We start from the raw sequence: 13,822 nt of genomic DNA on the forward strand, positions 1-13,822 counted from the left end.
CAGAGCTGAAGAAGGTTCAGAATGTAGAAGTTTAGAAAATGGAAACTCCAAACAGCTGAAGCCAACAGGAAGCAGCTTCAAACAAACACAACAAGAGAAAAAACTCTGAATGTTTCACATTAAAGTCGTACATTTCTCATAAAAACAGGACAAAGACTTGAAAAAGTCGTGTTTTTCCTTCCAGGAACCACATGGCTTCACTTTTAAAGGTGAAGTGTGACAGAAATGGACATATTTGAAGTCCAACACCTTTTTCCAGTCACATTATTAAAGCAGACAAACTACAAGCTCATTTTCATTCCAACAAGTCATCTTCTGACCTGGACTAACAACACTGGTCTCTATGTGCAGCTGGCTGTGAGACCAGTGCTCAGGGAGCGTCTACAAAGTGCAACACTGAAAGAACATCACACACTCATTTGCTTCCAGCACTTTCACACAAACATCTACTGTCATCATTCATGTTTCTGCTCCTCTGGATTCACACGGAGCCTCTGCTCATGCCGTTGCCATGGTGAATCATAGTATGTGGCTCCATAACTCAGACTGAGCATGCTCAGAGCTGATTGGCCTGACTCTGATCAGCTGATCTAGAAGAGGAAACTCTGCTATATGTACATTATTACATCTACACCTGAATCACAACACTCACACAAATATATCAACTGTGTTTAATATTTTGGCACGTAGATCATTTATGTGCTTCAGCTCTTCTTACATTTTACCACCAACATGTTTCAAAAGGAGCAGCTTTTACTTTGAAGGCCAGCTGTCTGTGTTTCCTGTTTTCATTGTTGGATAATGAAATAAGTCGATGCTTCAGTGCTTTGAATTGTGTTACACAAAGCAAAGTTTTCTCGTTGTTCAGGCAGAATCGAGCGTTGAAGAATGAATTCACACGTCAATAAACATTTTCATCAGCACAAGCAGGACAATGAAAGCAGGAAATACCCCAAACTGCCATTTCTCATTCTACAACTTCAACAACTGCACATGAATTATACTTCATACACAGACCCACAGTCTCTGATTGCTCTGAAATCTCACTGACAGCCAATAGAAATAAAGAAAAGTCCAGACTGACAGTCTCTGTGGGGTTAGGCAGTGAACTGCTCACGCTGCGTTAAAGTGCATCACAAACTATTGGAATTGGATCCAACTTTGTGAAGAAGATTTCTTCTCAGCTGCTGTTTTGAACATTTCCTCATGAACTGTATTAAACTCTGTAAATGAACTGAGAACTATTTCTACATTTGAAACTATGGATTCATTTTCCCGTTCACTTCTGTACGTTAGTGTATAAATGAATGTTAGACTGGGCTCCATGGAAACACTTGGACTGGTCTCAGCTGCCTTCTTTCTGTAGTCCTTTCTCTTCTCCAGCTTCTGTTTGAAATCCTCTCACAGAGCCTGAAACCTGCTTTGCTGTCATGTGTGGGCCTGTGTTCCTCTGCTTTAACACAAACCTCACCACAGCAGCTGTGTGGGTCGTCTCTGTAGCAGCCAGATCAGCTTCTGATACATGAACATCGTCACAGCTCCTAACTTCACCTTTATTAGCTTTGACATTCATGTCTTTCTTTTCTCTGTCTGTTTCCACACAAGCTCAAAGTCTCTGCAGCCTGTTTTTATCTGCTATCATCAGATCTCCAACAGCCTCATTCACATCCCTCACACACTCTACAGCCTCACCAGTACTGACTTCATCTTCACTGACTGATGGAGCACAACATGAACCTGTGGAGGCTGAAAAGCTGTCCTGACAAACATCTCCCCGTCACCACTCCACTTCTGTCAGCCTTTAAATGAACCCTGCTCAAGTCTGTCACTTCTATTTGGAGCCAAGAGGAAAACTGTTGTTCAGTCGTTTGGAAAGACACAACATTTCTGAAAGCACTCAAACTTCTTCACATTTGTCTTCAGACACATCCTGAACATTTAGGAACTAAAGAACGTTTCAAATATCAAAGATCAGAAATATAGAAAAACAACAACAGCTGCAGTCAGTGAACTCACCTCAGAGTCTCCAGTCGACAGTTTGGACTCTCCAGTCCAGCACACAGAAGCTTCACTGCTGAATCCTGCAGCTTGTTCTCACTCATGTCCAGTTCTGTCAGATGGGAGGGGATGGACTTCAGAGCCGAGGCCACAACTTCACAATGAGTCCCTGAGAGTCCACAGTCAGCCAGTCTGTGATCATAGAAAATACAAAATGTGTTATTATAAAAGCAGAAAGTCTGCATTATAAACACAGACTGAATGTATATGAAGACAAAACAGAGTGAGGTCATAATCTGATGAACATCTGCTCTTCACATCTGTGCTTCAGCTCCTCTTACTGTGTTTGACATGACACAACGATTGAGTCTCTCTCAGACCTGCAGACTTTTAATGAGAATCTTTGTTTGGCTTTAATCTGCAGATGAAGGAGGAAGATGGTGTCACATTTAGGCTTCCATAATGTCCACAGTCTGTCAGTGAGATCTGATCCAGAGTCAGAGTGAAGACACACATGTGGACTGTTTCCTGTCTTGAATCCAGAACATTTTGAATGAGCTCAGCTCAGTGAAGAAGAGTTCCAGCTGGAAAGACGATCTCTGTTTGCTACCTGCTGCTGTCAGGTACGACTGTTCACGTCCACACTCAGGAAAAATCTGCTGACTGTCACCAAACGGAGCAGAAATGTCATCACTGGACAATAATGATGAATGAACTCAGAGCTGCTGATATCACATCTGATTTCAGGGGAACTAAACACAGAAATGATTGGCTCGTTTTAGCTTTCTGAGCCATTAGTCTGCAGGTTTATCACTAGTTGGCAGAAACAGACTTGTATTAATGTTCAGCGCTTCAGTGTTTATGACTCCAGATCCAGGTGACAGCAAGTCAAAATGATGTTACCTGTCTGTGTCCAGCAGCAGCCTTTGAATATTGTTATAAACTCACATGGATCAGTTTGTCTTTGATTGGTTTGTAAAGTTCAAATTCATTTATATTCATCAACTCTAAATGAAAAATGTTTTTCTTCTTCTATGTTTATTATTAGAGTAACAAATTCTTATAGTTTCCTGTTGTTGAGAATTTCAGTGTAAAACCACTCGACCTGTGCATCACTGCACACTGTGAAAGTATTACTGCAGTTTAATCTATAATCCTAATCAGTGTGTTTACTGGACTGTAGTCAGACCTCCGTTATACCAAAGGAAACACTGAACGTCTTCAAAGTCACAATAAATTTATAATAAATGCTAATAAATACTGGAGTGTTAGAAAAGATGCTTCCAGCGTGTTTGTCTTTGATAGGGTTTATTCTGTTCGTCTATTGTCTGACCACTTGGGGGCGCTTTTGTCTCTTTTGCTCTGAGCCTTGGGTTTATTCAAACTGATTTTAATAAACTATTTTATGCAAGTTGAAGCTTCATCTCCATCTCCAGTGGTTGTTGCATATTTTATGACTATATTAGTAACAGTCAGAGAGTTTAGAGTAAATTAGATCTTCACGTTTGATTCTTGACACAACATAAATGGTGAGCCGGTGTCAGAGGAAGTGACAGCATCCACCGAGGACCGGGGGGAGTGGGAGGACTGGGGGACCAGGCCAACAAAAAGGTGATCACTGATACAGGTCAGCAAACATTTGCTCATTTGGTGTCTTAGAGCAGACTCCGCCCAGCTTTGTCGTCCATGGTTGCTCTTTCAAAGGAATCTAGTAACATATTATTTTACTTAATGATCTACTGACACCACTGACTATGCAGGACAACCCCACGTCTGGAGCCAGTGCACATGTGCAGTTCAATTCCTGGGCAGGTTCTGAAGATGGCCGAGCTGTCGAGGACAAAGTTACTAATGTGAAGCTAATGTGGTTAATCAAGATCTTCATAACTATGTGGAGCACAGTGTGCTTTCATCGTGGAGAAATCACACTGAAGAACTCGGCACACATTTTGGGGGCCTTTCTGTTAGTTGCTACAATATGCAAAATTTCATTAAAAGTTTAATAAACTATCATCTGGTCTTTATTTTTAGTTAGCACATACCTTAAAAACTCTAAGCTGTAAGCTAATGATAGTTACATAACAGCAGATGCATGCTGGTGCAATAAGTTGTATGTTTTATTTTTGATCTGATTCAGAATCAGAATCAGAATCAGAATGGGTTTATTGCCAGATGTTGAGGTTTACAACATTAGGAAATTGCTGCGGTGCTTCAGTGCAGACAATAAGAATTAAAGTGCTATGTAGAAAGAAAGATATGTGCATGAGATATACATGAGATTAGTCAAATAATCACAAAAATAATTGTTTGTGGCAGCCCTAGTGTGACCTCAAATAAGAAATGATTGCAGTTTATGACTGAGTAACTAAACTATCACCAACTGATAATATTAATGATCACATCTGGACTCACCGAGCCTTTCTGAAGTTCCTCACAGCTGGAATCAGTCTCAGTCGTCCCTCCTTTGTTGTGTTGTACTCGTTCAGGTCCAACTCATCCAGAACCTCCTCTGACATCTGCAGCATGAAGGCCAGAGCTGAGCAGTGGATCTCAGAGAGTTTCTTTGATTTGTTCTCTGACTTCAGGAACTCTTGGATCTCCTGAGATAATAAGATGTCGTTCATCTCCATCAGACAGTGGAAGATGTTGATGCTTCTGTCAGGAGAGGATTTTGTCTTCCTTTCTTTTAGATTCTTGATGACTCTCTGGATGGTTTCTGGACTGTTCTCTGTCTGACCCAGCAGACCTCCTAAGAGTCTCTGGTTGGACTCCAGACAGAGGCCATGAAGGAAGCGAACAAACAGGTCCAGACGACCATTTTTACTCCTGAAGGATTTTATTAGTGTTTCCATCAAAAAATCATCCAGAGATGACTCTTTGTATTTTTTTCCCAGGAAGTCCTTCAGCACCTCTGACTTCCTGTTGGTGAAACAGTGGAACATGTAGACTGCAGCCAGAAACTCCTGGATGCTCAGATGAACAAAGCAGTAGACTGGTTTCTGGAAGATCACACACTCTCTTTTGAAGATCTCTGTACAAACTCCTGAGTACACCGAGGCCTCTGTCACATCCAGACCACACTGCTCCAGGTCTTCTTGGTAGAACATGATGTTTCCTTTCTCCAGATGTTCAAACGCCAGCCTCCCCAGCTTCAGAAGAACTTCCCTGTCAGCCTCCGTCAGCTCCTGTGGACTCGTCTCATGTCCCTCGTGGTACTTGTTCTTCTTCCTCTTTGTCTGAACCAGCAGGAAGTGTGAGTACATGTCAGTCAGGGTCTTGGGCAGCTCTCCTCTCTGCTCTGTAGTCAACATGTGCTCCAGAACTGTAGCAGTGATCCAGCAGAAGACTGGGATTCTACACATGATGTGGAGGCTCCTGGATGTCTTCATGTGGGAGATGATTCTGCTGGACAGCTCTTCATCACTGAATCTCCTCCTGAAGTACTCCTCCTTCTGGGCGTCAGTGAAGCCTCGTACTTCTGTTAGCCTGTCAACACATGTAGGAGGGATCTGATTGGCCGCTGCAGGTCGAGAAGTTATCCAGACGAGAGCCGAGGGAAGCAGATTCCCCTGGATGAGGTTTGTCAGCAGCTGGCTGACTGATGACTTCTGTGTGACATCAGACAGCAGCTTCCTGTTGGTGAAATCCAATGAAAGTCTGCTTTCATCCAGGCCGTCAAAGATGAACAAAAGCTGAGAGACAGCCAGCTTCTCTGCTGTGACCTTCTGTAATGTTGGATGGAAAACATGGAGCAGCTCCAGAAGACTGTACTGCTCCTCTCTGATCAGGTTCAGCTCCCTGAATGAAAGCAGAACCACCACACTGACATGTTGGTTCTCCAAGCCCTCTGCCCAGTCCAGAGTGAACTTCTGCACTGAGAAGGTTTTTCCAACACCAGCCACGCCGTTGGTCAGAACCACTCTGATGGGTCTCTGTTGGTCAGGTAAGGCTTTAAAGATGTCCTGGCACCTGATTGGAGTGTCATGGAGGGCGTCCATCTTGGAAGCTGTCTCCAGCTGCCTCACCTCATGTTGGCTATGAACCTCTTCACTCTGTCCCTCTGTGATGTAGAGCTCAGTGTAGATCCTGTTGAGGAGGGTTCTACTTCCTGTTTCATCACTTCCTTCAGTCACACGTTCACATCTCCTCCTCAGACTGATCTTATGTTCATCTAAAACCTCCTGCAGACCAACATCTGCTGAAAGAAAGAAAAACAGAAAGAAAACTCTTCAATGTCTGAACAACAACAAGAAGTCCAGTTTTCAGAAATGAGTCCATCAGCAGACAGATGTTCAGTCTTACTTTGTACACAGCTGCTCTGACTGGCTGTCTGCAGTCCAGCTCTGCTTCTGGATCTTTCTCCACACTGGGGACAGGACCAGTCTCCTGATGAAGCAGACTGGTCCCAGTATGAGGAGATGCACTGTCTGCAGAACCAGTGTCCACAGCTGGTAGAGACTGGATCCTTCAGGACGTCCTGACACAAAGCACAGCAGGACAGCTGCTCCTCCTCAGAGACACCACTCCTCTTCCTCTTCCTCCCTCTGTGAACACATTTCTTTATCACTAAAATCATTGACTGTCAGTGACAAACATCCAGATTTGATGACACTGTGCAGAAGCTCTGATGGTCACAGAGAAAAGTTTGGGATCCATCACTCTGAACTGACCTTTGACCTCCTCTAAAAACTGTGGTGGAGCAGCGGTGTCACATTCAGAGCTTTCAGCTTTATTTTGAAAGAGTTCAGTCATCAGGAAGTGAACTTCTGGGTTCTGATTTCCTTTCTATTATTTTACAGAAGTGAAGAAGAAGAACTAAAAGCTTTGAAATGATCTGAGTGATATTTTTGAACATTGCCACCAAATTGAGTTCAGCCTCCAGCAGTAACTTTGTTTCATGATGCTCCCTGATGATGTGATGTTTGATTACAAACCTGTTTATGTGTTAGACATTAATCACATGAACACAGGCAGAAAAAAGAAGCCAATGAAACAAATGACAGAAACGTGTTCATTCACTGCCATGATCCATATTTGATATGTACAGATGTTTGTAAAGAACACGTGTGCAGCGCTTTGTTCTGAGTATCTGCTGTCAGCACACAGTGCAGCAATAACTACAACCACACGTTTCTGTAGATCCTGAACATCAGCCTGGAGGAATCTGACCTCAGGTCTGCACACAGACGAGCTTCACCTCTGGGATGATGCTGGCTTCAGCTCCTTCTACAATCAGGCAGAAGCTTCTGCACCATCAGGACACAAACAGAGAGGAGCTTCTATCCTCAGACCATCCAAGTCCTAAATCAGAACATGCTCCCCTCATAGCATCACCATCAGGGTTTAAACAGGACCTTACATCATGTTCTTGTCTCACTGTCATATTTCAGATCATACCTGATTCATTATGACGTCACACGCTGCTACACTGATCCTGCTGCTTCATTACTGCTGATATTACTCTGCTCACTCTGTTCAGTTACTCTCTTTACATCACTTTGCTCATTTGCTTTGTTCTGCTTGCACTGCTCTGTCAGTACATGCTGTGCTAATGTGGCACAAAGCACTTTAACATTACATCTGCACAATGTTTCATTATTTCATTTAATGATTGTTTCTAATGTTTTGTCCAGTCACAGGAGCAGCTCAGCACATTTCACTGTGTTGTACGTGTATGACGATGCCTGTGACAAATAAACAGCCTCGGACTCTTCAATCTTCTGCATTTCTTTGGAGATCAGCTCAGTGGCCTGTTGAGACCATCTTTCTATTTCTGATGACTCAGTTCAGATTATTATCCTGATACTTTCTTTTAAAATGTGATGAAATCATTTATCTGATGTTCTGACACAAATACACCAAAACAATCCCAAACAGCACAAACCACCACGTTACACACAGTGTAATAAAAATACAGGCAACTACAAATAAAAACACTTTAAAAATATAAACTAAAATTACAAAGTGGTCACAGAATTTCAAACACCCGTAAATGAGTCAGCAGCTCTCTTACATGGTCAGCTGAGCTCCATGATTGAAGAACATTGTTGCTGCAGGTTCATGACTGAAGTCTGGAGGATCTATTTCTTTGGACCAGTCACTCCTCACAGACACACAGCTGGATGCTGGAGACTGTGACCTCTGACCTCTGCAAACACAACCACATTGCATTCATTTCACATCAATTAGTACACCACAAAAGGCATGCAAGAAACACAGTATGAAGCTGGCTTCAATAACATTCAACAGGTCAGGTGGAAACTTTTCTCAGATTTGATTCATGTTTTTATAGAACGATCCAGCTAAAAAAAATATACCATTAGGTCAGGGGTCAGCAACCTTCAGGACCCAAAGAGCCATTTGGAGCCAGTTTCCACGCAAAAGAAAACACTGGGAGCCACAAATACTTTTTGACATCTAGAATGAAGATAACACTGTATATACTGTTTTTTACCTTTATGCTTTGTGTGAACAACTAAGGTGTGTTGCTTATGAAATCCATGAAGTGCTACAGAGAAAATTACATGTTATTTATGTAATGAACACATTTGAACTCTTACAGAAATATAACCAAAGGAAAGACACCCAGCTGAACTAAAATGATGTAGCAAACAAAAACTGCTGTGAGCCGCCACCCTTATATCTCCTTTGGGCTTTTGGAGCCTTGACCTGACTTTTAAAAAATAATTGGAAAAAAAGCTCTATGCTGCTGAAAGATGAAAAATAGATATTTGCAAAATTCTGCCTAAATATGTATTTTACCTGGTTAATGTGTGTGGCGGGGCGTGGTCTGCAGCGCCGCTGCAAGGGAGGCGGACGCACCTGAGCTGCACCCGCAATCACGCCTCGCCGCCTTAACGTCTGTGCTGTTGTGTTGGTGTGTGTCGGGCTGTGAGCTGCAAAGCTACAGCCGGCTGTGTGCGTACAGCAACCGTGTGAAAAGTGGTCAATAAAGAGAAGCTGAAAAGCGAGTTCATGCAAACATCGTCGGGTCTGCCGTGATATGTTTACAACGGGACTTCTGCTCCTGAACCTCTGCGCACAGCGTCTGCAGGTCGGGGCTGTACGAAGTCACTTTCATCTTTACAGGACTGTAAGCTGTCGTCTGTGAGGCGTGAGCGGTGTTTGTTTTTAACGTAGTTCACGGTGGAGAACAGCTGCTGACATAATGTGGATCCGAAGAGCCATAATTGGCCTACCTGGGGCTGAAAGTCTCGATAAATGCACGGCGTCTCGGCGGGTACACCGGCTTCCACGAGTGTGACGCTTATTTGAGCGATGAAAAAATAATAAAATATAATTTTATTTTTTTATTTCAATATCACAATAATCTTCCAATTTAGAACTACAAGTTAAAAAAGAACATAAATAAAATACACTTCAGCTAAATACTTCTAATTTATTTTCCCAAACCACGAGGAGCCGCACTGTAAGGACTAAAGAGCCGCAGGTTGCCGACCCCTGCATTAGTGTTAGTCAATGTTGCAACTGAACTGAAAAACAAAAGATTTTGGTCAGGTCCAAAGAAACAAAGTCACTATTAATACAACACAACCCCCCCAAAAAGAGCCATGTAGACCCCGGGCTCTATGGGTCTTGTGCTCGGAGCTTGTTCCTGTGCTGCCATGATTAGTGCCTCTGTGCTGTCTTTCAGTCCAGCTTTGTTCAGCCACTGGTAGGATTTCTGGATGTCAGCCACTTCCTCTGCCTGCTGGTGGTGCAAACTGTGTTGTTCTGAGTTTCATTGGACGTCTTTGTCCAAAGCACCAGACAAAGGGCAAAGTAGATGCATTTGCATCAGCAGGAAAATACACCCCAAACTGGCATCATCATTATACAACTTTAACAACTGCCACTAAATGATACTTCATACACAGACCAGTGTTAGGTTAAGTTATGATGTCACTGGCAGAACATTTATATAAACAACCTTTGAACTCTGAGTCAGCAGCTCTCTTACATGGTCAGCTGAGCTCCATGATTGAAGAACATTGTTGCTGCAGGTTCATGACTGAAATATAGAGGTGTGTTTCTGGACCAGTCACTCCTCACAGACACACAGCTGGATGCTGGAGACTGTGACCTCTGACCTCTGCAAATACAACCACATTGCATTCATTTCACATCAATTAGTACACCACAAAAGGCATGCAAGAAACACAGTCTGAAGGCAAACTTCTGGCTTCAATAACATTCAACAGGTCAGGTGGAAACTTTTCTCAGATTTGATTCATGTTTTTATAGAACGATCCAGCTAAAAAAAAATATACCATTAGGTCAGGGGTCAGCAACCTTCAGGACCCAAAGAGCCATTTGGAGCCAGTTTCCACGCAAAAGAAAACACTGGGAGCCACAAATACTTTTTGACATCTAGAATGAAGATAACACTGTATATACTGTTTTTTACCTTTATGCTTTGTGTGAACAACTAAGGTGTGTTGCTTATGAAATCCATGAAGTGCTACAGAGAAAATTACATGTTATTTATGTAATGAACACATTTGAACTCTTACAGAAATATAACAAAAGGAAAGACACCCAGCTGAACTAAAATGATGTAGCAAACAAAAGCTGCTGTGAGCCGCCACCCTTATATCTCCTTTGGGCTTTTGGAGCCTTGACCTGACTTTTAAAAAATAATTGGAAAAAAAGCTCTATGCTGCTGAAAGATGAAAAATAGATATTTGCAAAATTCTGCCTAAATATGTATTTTACCTGGTTAATGTGTGTGGCGGGGCGTGGTCTGCAGCGCCGCTGCAGGGGAGGCGGACGCACCTGAGCGGCACCCGCAATCACGCCTCGCCGCCTTAACGTCTGTGCTGTTGTGTTGGTGTGTGTCGGGCTGTGAGCTGCAAAGCTACAGCCGGCTGTGTGCGTACAGCAACCGTGTGTGAAAAGTGGTCAATAAAGAGAAGCTGAAAAGCGTGTTCATGCAAACATCGTCGGGTCTGCCGTGATATGTTTACAACGGGACTTCTGCTCCTGAACCTCTGCGCACAGCGTCTGCAGGTCGGGGCTGTACGAAGTCACTTTCATCTTTACAGGACTGTAAGCTGTCGTCTGTGAGGCGTGAGCGCTGTTTGTTTTTAACGTAGTTCACGGTGGAGAACAGCTGCTGACATAATGTGGATCCGAAGATCCATAATTGGCCTACCTGGGGCTGAAAGTCTCGATAAATGCACGGCGTTTCGGCGGGTACACCGGCTTCCACGAGTGTGACGCTTATTTGAGCGATGAAAAAATAATAAAATATAATTTTATTTTTTTATTTCAATATCACAATAATCTTCCAATTTAGAACTACAAGTTAAAAAAGAACATAAATAAAATACACTTCAGCTAAATACTTCTAATTTATTTTCCCAAACCACGAGGAGCCGCACTGTAAGGACTAAAGAGCCGCAGGTTGCCGACCCCTGCATTAGTGTTAGTCAATGTTGCAACTGAACTGAAAAACAAAAGATTTTGGTCAGGTCCAAAGAAACAAAGTCACTATTAATACAACACAACCCCCCCAAAAAGAGCCATGTAGACCCCGGGCTCTATGGGTCTTGTGCTCGGAGCTTGTTCCTGTGCTGCCATGATTAGTGCCTCTGTGCTGTCTTTCAGTCCAGCTTTGTTCAGCCACTGGTAGGATTTCTGGATGTCAGCCACTTCCTCTGCCTGCTGGTGGTGCAAACTGTGTTGTTCTGAGTTTCATTGGACGTCTTTGTCCAAAGCACCAGACAAAGGGCAAAGTAGATGCATTTGCATCAGCAGGAAAATACACCCCAAACTAGCATCATCATTATACAACTTTAACAACTGCCACTAAATGATACTTCATACACAGACCAGTGTTAGGTTAAGTTATGATGTCACTGGCAGAACATTTATAGAAACAACCTTTGAACTCTGAGTCAGCAGCTCTCTTACATGGTCAGCTGAGCTCCATGATTGAAGAACATTGTTGCTGCAGGTTCATGACTGAAGCCTGGAGGTTTGTCTTTGGACCAGTCACTCCTCATAGACACACAGCTGGATGCTGGAGACTGTGACCTCTGACCTCTGCAAACACAAACACATCACATGAATTACTGATTAATCTCTGTTTAAAATCTTTTAAGCAGCTGCAAACACACAAACTGGATGATGTGATGGTTTCTGTCAGTAATAGTTGTCTCAGATTAGAGTACAGACGGCTGCAGAGACGTTCACAGCAACAGAGAAGAAATCATTACCTTGGATTACATTACTACTACGATTGATACTAGCATTATCGTACCCGGCCCACCATTAGGAATCATTTATGATGTCACTGGTAGAACATTTATAGAAACAACCTTTGAACTCTGAGTCAGCAGCTCTCTTACATGGTCAGCTGAGCTCCATGATTGAAGTTCATTGTTGCTGCAGGTTCATGACTGAAGACTGGAGGAAGTCTTTCTTTGGACCAGTCACTCCTCACAGACACACAGCTGGATGCTGGAGACTGTGACCTCTGACCTCTGCAAACACAACCACATTGCATTCATTTCACATCAATTAGTACACCACAAAAGGCATGCAAGAAACACAGTATGAAGGCAAACTTCTGGCGTCAATAACATTCAACAGGTCAGGTGGAAACTTTTCTCAGATTTGATTCATGTTTTTATAGAACGATCCAGCTAAAAAAAATATACCATTAGGTCAGGGGTCAGCAACCTTCAGGACCCAAAGAGCCATTTGGAGCCAGTTTCCACGCAAAAGAAAACACTGGGAGCCACAAATACTTTTTGACATCTAGAATGAAGATAACACTGTATATACTGTTTTTTACCTTTATGCTTTGTGTGAACAACTAAGGTGTGTTGCTTATGAAATCCATGAAGTGCTACAGAGAAAATTACATGTTATTTATGTAATGAACACATTTGAACTCTTAAAGAAATATAACCAAAGGAAAGACACCCAGCTGAACTAAAATGATGTAGCAAACAAAAGCTGCTGTGAGCCGCCACCCTTATATCTCCTTTGGGCTTTTGGAGCCTTGACCTGACTTTTAAAAAATAATTGGAAAAAAAGCTCTATGCTGCTGAAAGATGAAAAATAGATATTTGCAAAATTCTGCCTAAATATGTATTTTACCTGGTTAATGTGTGTGGCGGGGCGTGGTCTGCAGCGCCGCTGCAGGGGAGGCGGACGCACCTGAGCGGCACCCGCAATCACGCCTCGCCGCCTTAACGTCTGTGCTGTTGTGTTGGTGTGTGTCGGGCTGTGAGCTGCAAAGCTACAGCCGGCTGTGTGCGTACAGCAACCGTGTGTGAAAAATGGTCAATAAAGAGAAGCTGAAAAGCGTGTTCATGCAAACATCGTCGGGTCTGCCGTGATGTTTACAACGGGACTTCTGCTCCTGAACCTCTGCGCACAGCGTCTGCAGGTCGGGGCTGTACGAAGTCACTTTCATCTTTACAGGACTGTAAGCTGTCGTCTGTGAGGCGTGAGCGGTAGGGATGGGTATTGATAAGATTTTCACGATTCCGATTCCATTTTCGATTCTGTTTAACGATTCGATTCTTTATCGATTCTTTTTAAAAAAGGAGAACACTAAGGTCGATTAGCTTAGAACTTTGTTTTATATCTTCTCTTTGAACAAGATAGAAATTTAGGAGTAACATGGCCTTACAAACCCAACAGTGAGATCTTAAGAGATCCAGCCTACGGCTCTTCAATGTGGTGTCACAGGGACCCCGGGGAAAAAAATTGTAAATGTAAAATAATAAAATAAATATTCTTCTGTAGCAATAACAAAGTATAACATAAATTATTCTGTAGCAATTACACAAGAATATCCAGTAATGTC

General features: G+C 42.8%; 1 protein-coding gene across 1 annotated transcript in view; it reads right to left on the bottom strand.

Annotated features, from left to right (window-relative positions):
- The window catches only part of LOC146606950 (NACHT, LRR and PYD domains-containing protein 12-like), a 28,130-nt gene that overhangs the window by 9,003 nt on the left and 5,305 nt on the right, over window positions 1-13,822 (bottom strand). The window contains exons 3-6 of the mRNA XM_085349138.1: window positions 12,351-12,485; window positions 6,301-6,542; window positions 4,411-6,196; window positions 2,017-2,190 (exon numbers count right to left, since the gene is read on the bottom strand). Coding sequence (XP_085205264.1) covers window positions 2,017-2,190; window positions 4,411-6,196; window positions 6,301-6,542; window positions 12,351-12,485 — 2,337 coding nt within the window. The remainder of the gene's footprint in view (window positions 1-2,016; window positions 2,191-4,410; window positions 6,197-6,300; window positions 6,543-12,350; window positions 12,486-13,822) is intronic.

This window comes from Diplotaxodon limnothrissa, unplaced genomic scaffold (genome assembly GCF_057381915.1).
Source record: "Diplotaxodon limnothrissa isolate DT_005_m unplaced genomic scaffold, D_limnothrissa_male_GT1.1 unmapped_scaffold_1, whole genome shotgun sequence".
NCBI lineage: Eukaryota > Metazoa > Chordata > Actinopteri > Cichliformes > Cichlidae > Diplotaxodon > Diplotaxodon limnothrissa.